At 43.2% G+C, this 16766-nt stretch overlaps 1 protein-coding gene across 2 annotated transcripts in view; it reads left to right on the top strand.

Annotated features, from left to right (window-relative positions):
* LOC131342486 (E3 ubiquitin-protein ligase TRIM62) overlaps positions 1–16766 on the top strand; it is a 40508-nt gene that overhangs the window by 9146 nt on the left and 14596 nt on the right. For both annotated transcript variants that reach the window (XM_058373446.1, XM_058373447.1), the window contains exon 3: positions 16662–16757. In XM_058373446.1, the coding sequence (XP_058229429.1) occupies positions 16662–16757 (96 nt within the window). The remainder of the gene's footprint in view (positions 1–16661; positions 16758–16766) is intronic.

Raw genomic sequence — 16766 nt, forward strand, 5'->3', positions numbered from 1 at the left:
GTGAAAATGTTGAGGAGGAGGAGCTAAAGCAGCTTCCCCCAGTACAAGCCTTAAAACACAAAGTGTCACGCGTTTTATCTGTAGATGACACTAGGTGCGTCACAATAACCATCGCGTTGTGCATGGTATCCTGCTATCATGTGCTATCTGTAACTGATGGTGAATTTTCCCAAACCTCAAACACTACTCCGTCCAAGCTTTATTTAAAATCAACTCGCTAGCATTATAAAGAATGAGTCACGAAGCCTAGACTTCACACACACGTTGCAGCAGTTTGTCTGCGAGTGTTTGTAATGTGTGAATAGCTCACCGGCAGGTGTGTGTGTGTAGCGTGAGCAGTGTTTGTGTAGTGGGAGTACCTTCTCTGCAAGTGTCGTGTAGTGTAAACACCACACTTACACGAACACTCACAGAGGAGGTGTTCACACTTACACAACACTCTCGGAACATCTCGTCTGCGAGTGTTGTGTAGTATACGCTCCCCTACAGCACCGAACACCTGACCACAAGAGTCGTGTGGCGTGAAATGGTCAGTGATTCTTAGCCGTCTGCACTCAGAATAATCTCAATTGAATTTCACTCTTTTTCCCGTAGACCGCTTTCTGTAGCCGCTCCTCCTCTCCATTCTCTCATCCCTTCTTCCCCTCAGGTACCCCAGGTGCTTCTCTAATGCACTTAAACATCTTGAATTCCATCGACTTTTACTTTAAACCCCCTCCTCTTCCCACTCTCTCTCTCTCTGTCTCTCACTCTCTCTCTCTCTGTCTCTGTCTCTCACTCTCTCTCTCTCTCTCTCGCTCTCTCTCTCTCTCTCTCTAGCTGGACTCTAATACACTCTGAAATGTCCTCAGGGAGCTTGCGTCAGTTTAGAGACTCGTTGCTGTGCGTTTTATTTCCTGCTTTAGGTTTCTTTAATTAACAGCATGTAATCTGTTGGCTGGCGTAAGGAGGATGAAATACGACTTCATAAAAATGTTGAGAAATGTCACGAGTGTGAAATCTGAAATGAGATCTGAGACTCGATCGGAATCGTAGAAAGAATAACGATCGGTTATGTATTTTCATTCCATGGATGAATAATCCAGGATCTGTGTCGCCTGTGGGTGTTTCCTATTGATATGAAATGTTCATGTTGCAAGAAGAGATTTTTATCCCATTCCAGCACAGATTTGGTGGAAACACTGGATTCCCAGGATGCAATGCCGCAATGTCGGCTAGTTAATGATGTACGGTCATCGGTGGAGGTTCGGAAGCTTTGGAAGTTGGTCTGTTTGAGCATTGTGTACAGATGGGAGGTGAAAGAGCTGAACCAAAGTTTAACGCACCGCCGCATCGCTTTCTTTATATAAAGCAAGTGTTGTCATTCCCTTGAAATCTGATATCAGGACTTTATTACACTTAAACCACTTCCTGTTCTCAGTGGCTCTGGAAGTCCATAAACGGACAAACAAACTGATGTACAAAATAACACATTTTATTGTGTCTTTGCTGCTGTGTTTGTCGCACCCTCGAGTGAGAACACCATCTGATCTGACCTTCCTCCTCCTCTGGTGTAGTTTCTCTTTTTCTGTGTAGAAAGAAGCAGCTAGTGGAGGCTCTGGTGTAACTGTGGCCTGAGCATGCTGCAGGCGGTCAGCAGGGAATCCGGCGAGAAAACAGCCACAGGGAAAGGCAGAGCGCCATGTTCTGTTACACATGCTGTAAGGCTTCACACGCTCGGCCAAACCGCTAATACAAGGTGACAAAGCGGAGCGAGGACGTATCCGCACGCGACCCGACGCTTAATGAGGCGCGAGTCAGACTTTCCCCACTGCACTTTAACGTCCGAGAGTCCGATGTTCGTCCACACGGGACGATGGAAACGTTCACGTTTCTGCAGTAACGCTTGTTTCAGCTTTCAGCAGATGTTCCTTCGTCCCGGTGTGTAAAAGAGCTTTCCAGTCTGGATTTTGTCTGATATGAGCAGCTGTTGGGAAAACTTTCTGTTTTTTAATTAGATTTGTAAATTTAGGTTTGCATTTCCTCTAAAACCTTTAAGATTAAATTTACCTCAAGTCCTCGGGACGTTTTCTGTTTTATATTTTACACATCCTGCTGCTGTTTTATTTATGTCCAAATCAGACATGTATGTGTTTTTTCCCCTCCTCTTTCCCCTCCTCCTTCCTCTGTCTCCTAACAAGCAGAATTCTGTACTGTTTCTCTTCAACTCGGAATCAGAATCACAAAACAAATGATGGACGTTTTTATATACTCCGATAAGGCATAACATTATTGTGTTGGTCCCCTTTTCTTGCCCTGACCCGTCCTGCACTGTGTATTATGAAACCTTTCTATCGGACCAGCATTAGCTTCTTCAGCAATTTGAGCAACAGTAGCTCGTCAGTTGGATCGGATCACACGGGTCAGCCTTCTCTCCCCACGTGCATCAATGAGCCTTGACCGTCCATGACCCTGTCACCGGTTCACCACTGTTCCTTCCTTGGACCACTTTTGATAGATATTGACCACTGCAGACCGGGAACACCCCACAAGAGCTGCAGTTTTGGAGATGCTCTGATCCAGTGGTCTAGCCATCACAATTTGGCCCTTCGTCAAACTCGCTCAAATCCTTACACTTGTCCATTTTTCCTGCTTCTAACATCAACTTTGAGGACAAAATGTTGCCTTGCTGCCTAATATATCCCACCCACTAACAGGTGCCATGATGAGGAGATCATCAGTCTTATTCACTTCACCTCTCACTGCTCACAATGTTATACCTGATCAATGGCTGTCCATTTTGGCTGCGACAATCACAAGAAAAAGTAGTGAAATCCTGGAGGGATTATTAAAACCCTGTTCCTCCACACGCTGCCTGGGAAAGCATATTTGTATATTTAACTGAGACGTTCCAGCAAACGTTCCCACAGTGCTGCAGAATCCAAACCCCAGCGCCTTAAACAGCTTTCTGATCAAATGTAGGTTAGACACGCTTCACGTAACTGGAGTCTGACCTACAGGAGGATCAGCAGGTTAGGTTTTGTCTCATTATGTCTCATCAGTCATGAGATAAGAGTTCCACGTGTTTCAAGAGGAGCAACAGCCACAGAGAAGATCAGAAGGTTGTGAGTCCAAATCCCTGCACTTAAACCTCAACTGCTCAGGTGTTTAAATGAGATAAATGTCTCATAACTCTGGATTTGAGTGTCATGTGCCAAGTGTAAACAGCCAATCAGGACAGAGAGAGATGGGGGACAGCAGGAGAGTGCTGACCTGGTGTGAGAGTGTGAAAGTGGCTTCTCCAGAGCTGGTGAAGGTGTAGGTTTTCATTCCAATCTAGCAGAAGCCACACCCGATTCCACCTGTTTAAATCAGTCGATCCGAGGTTTTCAGTAGAGGTGTGGCTTCTGCTTCTGACTGTTCTCTAAACTGTCCTAGCTAGCATGCTAATACAGATCAGCTAGAAGCTAATGGATGGATGTTTTTGCTTCTTAGATTTAAGATCTCTCACGGACATCATCCCTGTGGTGCCTTTAGACCCAGCCTTGGATCAATGCTACGTGGTGTGAGATGGTGAAGCCTGACCCCGAGCTGTGATTAAGCAGGAGAATTAGCACAGATCACTCACCATTGTTCTGTAATCTGGTGTAATTCCTCTGCACACAGGAACACAGGCTTTTTATAGTTTGCTCCAGATGAGATTTAATTGCGCAGATGGGGGGGCGTGTTGGGGGATGGTGGGTGTTTCTGTCCGATTTAGTAAATCAGCTCTGCCGTCCAGCATCAGGAACAGACCGTCCGTCACGCCGCTTCCGAACACCGCCACCGCAGCACGGCTTTTTTTTTTTCACGCCTTCGCCCAGAAGGGAAATGAACTTTCAGCTTCCTGGTGTGACCTGAAGGCTTGTTTGCACTTTCACTTCGCAGCTATTTGTCCAGGATAAATTATCGAGCTGAGGCTGTGCTGTGGAACACTCACCTCCATAAACATGACCTTAAGAGTTGGAAAGAAAGTTAACGCCTCCGTGTTGGATCAAAAAAAAGTGCCTTGTCAGAGAGCTTTGCCTGTCGAGTTGCACATAACACGAAATTGATGGAAATGTTATTTATTGATTTTTATAATTATTGAATATTAATTAGTTATTTTGCATTTTAAGATATCAAGATATTTTTTAGTTTATTTGCTATCCGGTTCGTTTTTTTTACCTGCACGTAAGTAGCAGATTCCATAGTCTCAGTTGTCATGAACTCAACACGGCTCCGCCCTCTGGCTCATTAACTCGTCTCAGCTCCGCCCTCGGTCTCATCAACACAACTTGGCTCCGCCCTCTAGCTCGTGAATGCAACTCTGCTCCACCCTCTGGCTCATGAACTCATTTGTTTGTCCTTTGAGTTGCCCAATGAGCAGCTGCGTAAGCATGACATAAGCGATGTATAAGCATGTAATTATGCTTCATCCCTGTTCAGTATTTTCTGTGCTGCAGAATAAACACGCTGTGTGCATTCAGATTTTTATATTAGATTTAAGTTTAATCTCCAAACCCAAGATATTTTTAGTTTTGTTTCACACTGCTCACAATGGTGCAGCCATCACTCACTCGTATTCTAATACGTTTCTTCGTTTGGGCGAGTGTGTCCTCAGTCCTGCCCAACGCTCTGGGAGAAAACACCACTGACAAAATAACATAGAGCTCAGGAGCACAGGAGCAGAGGTGTGTGCTGGGATCTGGGGTTATGTGACTTACTCCTCTCCCTCTCTCTCTCTCTCTCTCTCTCCCTCTCTCTCTCTGTCTTTCCTTCTCTCTCCCTCTCTCTCTCCCTCTCTCTCTCTCTCTCTCTCTCTCTCTCTCCGCTGTCGCTGTGTGTTTTCCAGCTCAATGGAGCTCTCCCCTTCCTGCTCGGAGGTGAGCTCACCCCTCCTGCTCCCTCCGTCATTAGAATGCTGCAGAGCTCTCTCCTTCCGCCTCTGCAGTCGCCTCAGAAACATTAGCGCTTTTCCTTTCCATTCAGGAAAACGATTAGCTGCCCTCTTTTTTAATAAAAAGAAAACAACTTTAGCACTCCAGCCTCAAGAATTCATGATTGTTCATTGAGAAATCATGTTTAGTGGCCGTCTTTACATTGAGGTGAATACGAGTCCATAGCAGATGCGCACCGTGTAGCTCAAACCCACAGCAACGGTTAGCTATGAGTTAGCTTTGAAAAATGGGCGGGGCAGGTGACGATAATTCGACCAGTGAACGTTCACGTTCTGTTCAGGTTGATGACCTTAGCAACAGCAACACAACGTATAGCTAGAATTTTTTTTAACTTGGTTTAAGTCGAAAGATATTTGGCTGCACTTTAATGAATTAATGCTTTAATTAATTTAATTTGTGTGTGTGATTTCTCTATCACGTATCGTCTCATAGCAGAACTCAGTGTGTGTTTTCAGTCATAAATTTTATGAGTAAACCTCCGTAGCTCTTCCCTCGCTCTGGAGTGAGATCGGACGCTTTTAGATCGGACTCGGTTGCCATTTCACACCATCTGAATGTACTTTTGCTATAAAAAATTATGTTCAGGATCAATTTTCTCCCGTTCTCTGCTTTTCCCGTGACCTCTCCTCTAATCTCCGGGTCCATCAGTTAGGAAGGCGGCGAGCCGTGAACGCCGTCCTTCCTGTGTGTTGGCGTGAGTGAATCATCGCTTCAGTTTTCCATCCAGCCTGGAAATGTGCTTCAGATTGGCGTGTCAGCATGCACGTGCGTGGGATGAGTACCGATGCTTGGACACGTTCAGACACGCACGACACGACCGATTCTACACGCTCGCTCTGTTCATTTGGCGCAGGTTGTCGGACAAATTGCACTGTGAGTCAGAAGAGCGAAATGAGCTTGGCCTTCATCTTCTGGACGTCTGCATGATGTAATGTGATGTGAAGTTCTGGGTTGTGCAGGAGCAGCCTCGCCTCGCCTCATGACACCCCGCTCTTCAGGCTCTTCTGCCAGGACAGCATTCTTTCATATGTCACGCTGGAATTCACACACACTTTCAATGGTTTATATTAAACCTCACACCAAATGCTCCAGGATCATCAGATGACCTGCCCGGCCCACAAGGGACTTTTCTCTCCCTTTTACTCATCCTCTAATAAGTTTTAAGTTCTCTTACAGTGATGCACAAAAGAGAATTAATTGCATAAGTTTTCACACCACAGAACAAAACACACCTGTATCTAACAGCACATGAGATCCAGTAATGACGTGCAGAGGCACTTTGGTCCAGAGTGGCCTTTTAGATAAATATATAATATTTGTTACCCTGGTATCAGTAGAGACCTTTTTCATCACTGAAGTTCATATATACTCATAAATATGTAAAGACAGATGGACTTTTATCTCAATGCTTGTCCGTTCTCCACCTCTTTTAGTCAAACATTCAGTGAGACATTACTTTTCATTTAAAGTGGGAAATATTAGACCCTTTCCTTCACCGTGAGGAAATGAGACACTGGTGTGGGGTTAGAGAGAGAGAGAGAGAGAGATGGAGATGGAGAGACAGACAGAGAGAGACAGAAAGGGAAACCGACAGAGAGAGAGAGAGAGAGAGAGAGAGAAATAGAAAGGGGGGAAGAGATGGAGAGGGAGAGAGACAGAGAGAGCGAGAGATAGAGAGAGAGACAGAAAGACAGAGATAGAGGGACAGAGATATAGATAGAGAGAGAGCAGAGACAGATAGTGATCCCTTTAGGTGTATTGGTTCTCCCCAGTAAATAAATGTCCAGGTTCTGTCCATGTTGTGTTTATAGGTGCTCGGTGAATCTGGTAATCGTGACCCATTTCCTGCCTCCGCCTGCCTTTCCTGTGGCCTCTCCTCTAATCTCCTGGCTGACATCTATCAATTAGGAAGGTGGTGAGCTGCTAATGTTGTCTTTCCCTTGCCGTGTGCAGCAGCAGCAGTCAGAGGGAGGTCAGAGCTGACAGGAAGATGGACAGGCTGTGTCAGCGTGAAGGCTAAAGCGCTTTCATTACAGTTCTCCCAATCGCTGTACTACAGCACAACCACCCCCATCATCATCATCACCTCCATCATCATCATCCTGTCTCCCACTGTGCTCTGTCCTGTAGATGAATCCTGCTTCCTCATGCACACCAGCGCAGTTTAAACAGTTTACTTCACACTTTTAACCTCACAAACATATGGCCATCATACCCAGGCGAGGTGCAGAGCCACAGCCTGACCACACCGCGCCGTACCAGCAGGCTGAGGACGTGCTCCGACTGTACGATGGAGGCCAAGCAGCCGTCCATCCTGAAAGCAATTTATTCTGCAGAAAGGCAAAGAAATAGCGGAGAGATTTCCCAGACTGACACAACACTCTGTTTCAAGTGCACGTTTGTCGTTTTTCATTCCTCACTCCGGGAAAAATGAATATAAAAAAAACCTCCTCGTCTTTTTCAGACACCAGATTTCCACCGCCATGCCACACTTAAGTACCCGTGCTGATTTAGTTCCCCATCACCACCAGGATCCACCGGACAAACATTCAGTGAGGGATTCATTTTCATTTAAAGTATGAAATATTAGACCCTTTCTTTCACTGTGAGGGAATGAGATACTGGTGTGTGAGATACTAGTGTTTATCATCAGGTAACAGATAGATAGAAAGAGACAGTGAGAGAGAGAGACAGAGAGAGAGAGAGAGAGAGAGAGAAACAAAGAAAGAATAGAGACAGAGAGAAAGAGAGAGTGTGACGGAGAGAGAGAACAGAGATAGAGAGAGAGACATGGATAGAGAGACAGTGAGATAGATAGAGTGAGAGACAGAAAGGTAGAGAGAAATTGAGAGAAAAAGAAAAAGAACAGAGAGGGGGAGAGACAGAGAGAGACAGGCACAGAGACAGAGAGAGTGAGACAGACAGACAGAGAGAAAAAGACAGGGAGAGAGAGAGACAGGAACATGTAATAATCGAGCTGATACCAAAGCGAGCCCCTGAGATGTAGCGGTCATGTAAGTGCACGATTTTAAATAAGCAAGCTGTTATGTTGTGTGTAAGAGTAGTGAGACAGTAGTGTATGTGGTGCCCTAGCAGGGTCACTCAGCTGGCTGCTCTGTGATGCCTCATTGGCCACTCTCCTCTCAGTAAGCGCTTAATATTCTGTACGTTCTGCCTTCTCCATCTCGCTGAGCCATGTGTTATCACGGCACAATCTGCTGACCTCACCGTAATGTACCTGAGAAAGTCAAACAGGAGCACTGCTTTTCGAGGGCCTTGAGTATCTTTAGAGTAATATTTGCCCAGAAAATGAGAGCAGAGTGATTAGAGAGATTAGTGTTCAGCTCTCCTGGCCAGTGTGCTTCAGATCTCTTCAGAATAAACATTATTTCTGAAATCTTTCGTCTCTTTTTAGATGAGTAATAACTTTATAAAACTGAAATATATTTCCAGTGCAGAGCAGGCTGGTCATGTGATCCTGATCTTTCATGGAGCGTTTGTAATATTAGCATAACAGGAATCTGCTGCTGTTGTAAAGTAACTGATCCCCAAAGCTCTGGATCTTAAGGATTATTTTAACCCAATTTATGGCTCTAGTTTTTTGGATGGACCCCCAGAGTCCAGCCTCAGAGCTTTGAGTGCCTTCATAGACTGTTTCTCTCTGTCTCGTTCTTTCTCTCTCTCTCGTTCTCTTGTTCTCTCTCTCTCTCTCTCTCTCTCTCCCTCCCCCTTCCCCTCTGTACCCTCCCCTTAATTATAGTTACAGGGATGTGGTACCTTAGTGGTGAAGGTGTTGGTCTACTGGTCAAAAAGCACTGCTGGGCCCCTGCGCAAGGCCCTTAAACAGTCGATTGCTCAGTTGTATAAAATGAGATAAACTGTAAGGTGTTTTTGTATTTGTATTTTTCTTATTTATCTTTGTATTTAATGCACATATTTACAGAGATGTCTGTTAGGTTTGTATGGTCGTTATTAACATATAGGTTTCTCAGTAGTAATAAATGATTAATAATACTTAGATTTGAGGAGTTATTATTTCTGACACTGTGTGTAATACATATGAAGTTTTATTGCTTCAGAAGAAGTCATCACGTCATCTTGTAAATAATACAACATATTTCAATTTGTACCATAAACCTGGAAAGTGTGTTTCCAGACATTCTGAAGTGGATGAAGCTTTTCAAAAGCTTTTCATCTCCACTTAACTCCATTGTTCATCACCGAGCTCTTTGTACGTCGTGTCGACTCCGAGCAGCCTTATGATGTCTTCTAAAGCTTTCTCGTGTGTCATCCTGGAGGAGAACGCAGGCCGATGGCCAGATGAATCACGCCTTTGAATCATGCGACCTCCGTGTCTCTCTTCCTGTCTGTGCCGGAGCATGACTTACGGTGTCTTTGGAGAGGATGCGGTGCAGATGATGCTTTTCTAGCCTGATTTACGCAGCACTCAAATGGAGGTAGGACAGAGAGCGTGCGACTGCACGTGGATTTTATGTCGGCTGACAGAATTATGCCTCCGGCTCTGACGAGGTTATGCTCAAGCGTCCTTGCAGGAGCCCGCCTTCTGGGTGTGTTGTTAACGAGGGCCATGCAGTTGTGCGGTTAGCATCTGCGTTGTTGTTTCCTCTTCAGCAGTGCTGTGTGTGTGTGTGTGTCCTGAGCATCCTGATTCTCTTCATTATTTGTTCTTCCTTCATTACCTTCTCTTCAGCAAGCTGTTGTGTGTAATGAAGAGAGACGAAACTTCATGAAATCCGAATTGCTTACAGACAAATGCCTCTGATCTTTATTTTTAGATTTTGTCGTTATCCAGAGCCGGCGTGAGAGAAAGGAGGCATTTATTTATTTATTTATTTATTTATTTATTTATTTATTTATTTTTGATGTGTAGTCATTTCCCAGTAACCTTATTCTCTGTGGTGTGGCATCCTGGGGAAATGTCACGTCAAACTTGGGTTAATCAACGCAGACGGTCTCCTAAAGCCCACATGCAGTGTCTCAAGAGTAGTGCTGTATCGAGTATTCTACTGAATATTGCAGCGATTAATCGGGTAATCGGTTAAAATAGACATTTGCATTTTTAAACAATAATAATACTATTTCAAATAAAGAATGAAGAATAAATAACAAAAAGGTAAGAAACAAACTATATATATATATAAAATACAATTTAAGATGTAACTCAGAAGACATTGCACTTAGATAGCATTGCATCTCCTCTATAAGGTAGTCATGGGGCATGATTGTGTGCCTTTAAAAGAGCAAGTAATGGCTGCAATGAGGAAAATGTGAGCATATCCACGTGTTCAGCACTGAGGCTTGCCCTACGCTTAGATGCAATGTTCCCAGCAGCTGAGAATAAACGTTCTGAGGGTGTGGGTATGGCTGGGATATTCAGAAATGACTTGAAATGAGGTTGGATGCTGTATTTGCTTTCCACCATGATAGTGGGTTATCTTTCTTGGAGAGAGGATGTTCTCCAAAGTACTCTGTACCACCTGGCTCTGCTCATCCTCATCATCACTAGAGTTGGACTCTGATGATGATCCCAGAATACTGTGGAATGATCTGTCCTTGGTATGTGTTGATGGGTCCTCTTCCATTAGGCTGGTAGTTAGAGCTGGGCGATATGTCCAAAAAATTGAATCTCCGAGTTTTTAAAACAAAATTCGATTTTCGATTTTAAAACGATTATTTTTCTTTAAAAAAATTAATAAACCACTAGAGACTATAGAATAGATTTTTTTAATTTGAGCAAAAACAGTATAAACAAACATATGAACTGCTAATTTGGACTAAAAGTGCAAAGTACAAAATTACTTTCGCTAACAAGTTTTTTTTTGTTATTTTGGAAAACACAGTAATCAATGCAACAACATAAAAACCTTTGTTGGGGATTTATAAAATGCAGACTTTCACCAGTCTTTACAAGTTCTAATTATTCTAGTAAAATAAAGTAATAAAGTATAACAAATTATGAGGGATTTGTAAAGTGCAAACTGCAGACTTAACTTAAATCACTTTTTATAGAATAAATAATTGTCACCTGAAAAAAAATCCCTGAAGAAAAACAATTTTGTAAATCAGTTCAACACACAATTTACACGCTAAATAAAACCAACACGCAACTAACACGCTAAATAAAACCAACACGCAACTAACACGCTAAATAAAATCAAACAGGTGCCAGACAGCATTTTACAACTGTGTATATGGGCACAATCAGGGGCGAGTCTAGGATTTTCATTTAAGGGGGACTCCGCCCACAATGAGGGTATAATAATAAAAAATATAAATAAATAAATAAAATAAAATAAAGGTTAGACTAACAGGGTAGGATGGTAAACTTATTGTAGCATTCCACTGTATTGCACAGATGTGTCTAACATTTGAATACTGAACAAGCCAAATACGAGTCTTCCTGATCTCACACACACACACTTGTCCTCTGATCCTTGCGGTTTCTTCAGTCGGATTGAAGAACGCGCTGAAAGACGGGGAGGAGCCAAAATTTTAACATTTCTATTCAGCCACCCTAAGAATTCTGCGATTCTCCATAAACTCTACAAGAATTCGTGATCGTCTCAGTCCACTTTAAATTTCATATGAAAACGGCGGCAGACTTTCAGCTCTTCCCCGTCTTTCAGCGCGTTCTTCAACATGACTGAAGAAACTGCGTCTCTCTTAGAAACTTTTAAGGTCATTGCCATGGTCAGAATTGTGCTCTGAACTTTAAACATTTCATCAGCAGGCAAGAACTTGAGTTTCCTGAACCTGGGATCCAATGCAGCAGCCAGCAGGATAGTTTTAGGATCTTCAGGTGAAAATACAAACAGATCCTTCCACCTTTCTTTCTGTGATCTGTTGGACCATATCTCTCTGTAATGTCTTTACTGTAGCAGTTTCAAATGATGAACTGTTTACTGACTTGTTGAGGTTTTGTATCAGCTGTGGAAGCGCAGAGAGTAGAACATTTTTCCCCACTCTGAATTGCTGTGGCTCCTTTAAATGGCTCAAGGATCTGAGTCAGCTCCTCACTGAGGCTCCACTGTTCTGGCTTTAGATCCAAGTAGTGCTGTTTTCCCATTGTATTGACTTCAGGATCAGAAAGAGCTGCAGTCATGGGCCATCTTTGTGCATTGAGCCTGGACAGCATATGATAGGTGCTGTTCCATCTTATGTTAGCATTAGTTGCTCCCATTTGTTGCTGTTTTTGTTTAAGTTTGGCACAAGCCAGTTCACTCTTCTTAAAGTGTTCAAGGAGACCTCTGGCAGCACCAACGCAACTACTGATTGTTTTGTTGTTTTTAAGTGTGGTCTGCACAGTCAAATTCAGGGTGTGCCCTGCACATCTCGCAGAAGCCCACCCATGCTTCTCTTTCAAAATCTGAAATGCTGTCTGTCATCACTGCAGCTTCTTCAACTGTGCATGAAGACGCTGTCCGAACATAGTGTCTATACACCGCTGTGATTTACTGAAAAAAGAAAAAAATTAACATCATACACAAAATGTCATGCTGCAATCTAGTCCTACTCACTTTAAAGTAAATGAATATATCTTGCTTTATGTAGTAGTTGTGTTCATGTACAGTACTTGCAATTTACTAGGCCTACTTTGATGTAGGAGTAAAGGTTCAAGTGTGTGTGGTTCGTGTTTGCGTTAAGGAGTCAGCTTATCTGGTGCATTGCTTACTTGCAGTTTAATATGATTTATTAGTTTAGCTCTCTACTTAATGTTTCCACAACTTAACATTAGACCTGACTCGCGACATTACACAACAAATACATACGTTCTAAATTGCGCTGCTGTGTTTATCTTAATTAGCAATCACGCTATCAACATTGACGTTACCAGAGAATGTCAAGTAGAAGACGGGCAATTACGTTACCTTGTGTCGGCTCCGATGTGTGAGCTGGTCTTGTGCACAAGTGGATGCTTTCTGTTCAGATGCTGAAGCATTGATGAAGTACTGTTGTGGTACGCCAGTTCTACTTTACAATACACACATTGCACCATGTTTCCTTCTTTTTTAAGTTTAAAATGATCCCAAACTTTGGACAATTTTCTGCCTTTTAGGGACTGCTCCGATCCCCGACATAGCGCCAACTTTTGTGGCTTAAGTGATTACAGTCCTGCAGCTCTACTCGAGAGCCCTGATTTTGATGCCTTTCCTTTTGAAACAGGAAACAGAGTGACAGCCATATTCACATCTGATCTAGTGAAGAATCTGACCGTAGAGGACAACAAAGAACTGTTTTTCAGCCACCTTCACCCACAGCTGTGCACTTTACCAAGAACTAGATGACCGAATGTGTGTTTTTACTACTTCTGCCTTTAGGAGGTTGAGCATCAGAGATACAGTGATACACTATATTGGCAAAAGTTGTCCAAAATGTCTTAGTATGAAGCTGAAGCATTAAGAGTTCCTTTCACTGGAACTAAGGGGCCGAGCCCAACCCCTGAAAAACAACACCTGAACTCAATGATTTGGAGGGGTGTCCCAAAACCTTTGGCAATATAGTGTATTTCTAACATTCGTGCTTAATAATCGTGATCTAGAGTAAACTCTGTCCTTTTTTAAATGAATACAGATTAAACATGTTTACTGTTGATCTACTAGAGAAAGATGCCCCCCAGGGGCAGGACATTTATATTCTAGAGATGCTATAAGAGTAGGAGACAAACAAAAGACTAGGACTAGCTGTGGATGAGTCATGTGAATATTCTAATCCATATAGTGTCCACACACCGAGCTCTGAAACACACATCTCAGGTCAGTGTGCAGCAGAACCTGTGCCTGCTACCTGAGGGCTGATGCAGGGACGGCTTGTTTACAGCCTCTGTCACACAGCAGCATCACTGCAGATGCCTGTGTTTTTTTTAAAGCTTGTCCTGTGGATACGCTTCAGTTCAAGTGCAGGAGGTAAAAGCAAACCTCTTTGACAAGCAATCTAAAAAAAAACCCATCATCAAGTTGTATAATGATCCAGTAAGCATTCACTTTAGAATTGAGCGAGTGAGCTGGGTTTTTTAATGACGCCGATCCTCTTGCACTGCTCCAACATTAAAATGTACAAGCAGGTGCCGTGTGAATTATGTGAAATTGCTTTTCTCTGCCTCTTGTCCTTGAAGTCTTGAAAGCTATATAAATGCAAAACCCGCATGAGACCCAGGCACCGAGGCTCGCCGCAGCCTTGTACACTTTACTGTGAAATAAGTCCGAACGAGCTGTTGGTGAATAAATCATGATTTTATTCATGTGGAACGCACATGACGAGCGAGTCCTGTTCACACGGATTATTACGACTCTGCACAGTACCACAATATAATGTGTCCTAATTAATGATCACAGAAACTTTACATGAGATAACAGAAAGAGCTTTGTTCAGAACTACAGCGATCAGCCATAATATTATGACCACCTGCCTAATATTGTGTCGATCTCCATTTTGCTGCCAAAACAGCCCTGACCCATTGAGGCATGGACTCCACTAGATGCCTGAAGGTGTGCTGTGGTTTCTGGCACCAAGATGTTAGCAGCAGATCCTTTAAGTCCTGTAAGTTGCGAAGTGGGGCCCTCGTACTGACCACTGCAGACCAGGAACACTCCACAAGAGCTGCAGTTTTGGAGATGCTTTTCGTCAAACTCGCTCAAATCCTTATGCTTTTCCATTTTTCCTGCTTTGAGGGGGGCGGGGCTGTCATGCATCGTCAGGATTGACTCGTTTGTCTAGTTTACTTTATTACACATGGTCACGTGATTTTATTTAGCAACTGTTAGACAGTGAACATTTCTTGATATATACATTAATTTCTAGATAAATGTCTATACATTAGAATCCCTTTAATCAGCCTTCAGTGGATAGACTCATCAACAGATGATCAATCAGCCATCGCATTAAAACCACTGACAGGTGACATGAAGAACATTAATTATCTGGTTATCTGTCAGGAGGTGGGATAAATTAGACAGAACAGACAGTTGTTGGAGTTGGAAACAGGAAAGATGGCAAAAATAAGGACATGAGTGTCAAGAGCCAAACTTTGATGTCTAGACGTCTGGGTCAGAGCATCTCCAGATTGAAGGCTGCCCACAGTTGAACACATGAGCTTCAGAACTGGACCACAGAGAAAAGGAAGAAGTGTCTGGTCTGATGAAATGATTGCTTTCACATCATGTGGACAGATCTAAACCCTGCAGGATGATGCTCCCTGACACACTGCAAACACACTGAGGAACATGACAAAGGAGTTGAAGGTGATTAGTCTCTAAATTCTGTGGGATGTGCTGGACAAACATGTCTGATCCATGGAGGCTCCTCCACCTGACAACTGTGCCAGATACCACAGAACACCTCCAGAGTTCTTGTGGAGTCTGCATGATTCAGAGCTGTTTCCATGGCTTAACTTTGTAAATACACTGAGCAAAAGATTTTTTTTTCCTTCTAACCACCTGCAAAATCACTGACGTGAATGAAATGATGATGATACGATATGCTGTTTAATCCATTTGGCCTCTTTGCAAATGACTGATCTTAAGCAAATGATACAATTTGTCCTGCATCATTTTCTGACCTGTGATTTTCACAGCTGGACACGTAGTTAGGGTTCTGTAGCCCAGACCGGGCCGCCTCGCGCGTCCTGATTCTGCCTGCGGGCTCACGGAGGTGGCCGCTTGTCCTCAATCTGCCAAGGCTAAGGCCCACTTTCCCAGAAAATCTCTGCAGGCTCATTTTATTTTCTTATTCATCTCAGGTCCACTTTCTCCCCCTCCCACTCTCCACTCAGACTTTACAGCATCACCGCGCCGTTTCCATCCTGACAAGCAAGGTGCTTCTAATGCCTAAAGAAAACAAATTATGCTAATATTCCTCAATAAATCATACAAGGCTTTTAGCCCAGGGTGCTTTCTGATGATCTGTAGGACATGTGGGAGGTAAATAGCACTCGAAAGATCGCCTTATGATAAACCCGCTGCTCCGTACGAGTGCACGGACTGCACAGATTGTCCATTACGGAGATCTTAATAACGGTGCGGTGGGATTTTCAACAACCTCAGCACTCAGGGAATCCAGAGCATTCATGTCGAAGATGTTGTGCGCTTGTGTGTAAATTAGCGTACATGTGATTCATGTTGATTTGCGCTAGCGGGTAAAGAACCGCTCTGAAAGGTACTCCATGTGGTCATCGGTGTTCTGTGATTTTATTGGAGAAAACGGGAATATTCATGAACTGGAGATTTCACTGTGTTTCTTAATTGCGTTAAATATGGAATATAGAGGTTATAACACGGGCAACATCGTTGGTTCGTGATTGATGGAAATGTTATGTTGCCATGGAGATAGCATAATGTCTTGCATCTCAAATAATCTGCAATTTTTTCCCACATATACAAACCACGTTTTCTAAAAAAAAAAAAAAATTATAATATTCTCTTGACCCGATTTAACATCTATGAATCAGACAGAGGGTTTTACGTTTGCCAACAACATGTAAAGCAGAGCGAATGAAAAAGAAAGACAGGAAGTCATTTCTATTGCATCTTTTCTCATCAAAAAACCTCATGGCCTGAAGATAAGAGAGAGTTATCATTTGCCCTCAGCACCGAGGTTGTCCATTTAATTTGTCCATTTAATGGTCTGTGATTATCTCTGAGTTACTACTGAGTGATTATTTTTCTCTCTCATTTTTTTTTATTGCAGAGGGAGATGAAAGAACAGCTGACCGCTCTGCAGGACAGCGAGAGAGGACACACGGAGGCTTTACAGCTGCTGCAGAGACAGCTCACAGAGACCAAGGTAACTCCA

This window comes from Hemibagrus wyckioides, linkage group LG21 (genome assembly GCF_019097595.1).
Source record: "Hemibagrus wyckioides isolate EC202008001 linkage group LG21, SWU_Hwy_1.0, whole genome shotgun sequence".
Taxonomy (NCBI): domain Eukaryota; kingdom Metazoa; phylum Chordata; class Actinopteri; order Siluriformes; family Bagridae; genus Hemibagrus; species Hemibagrus wyckioides.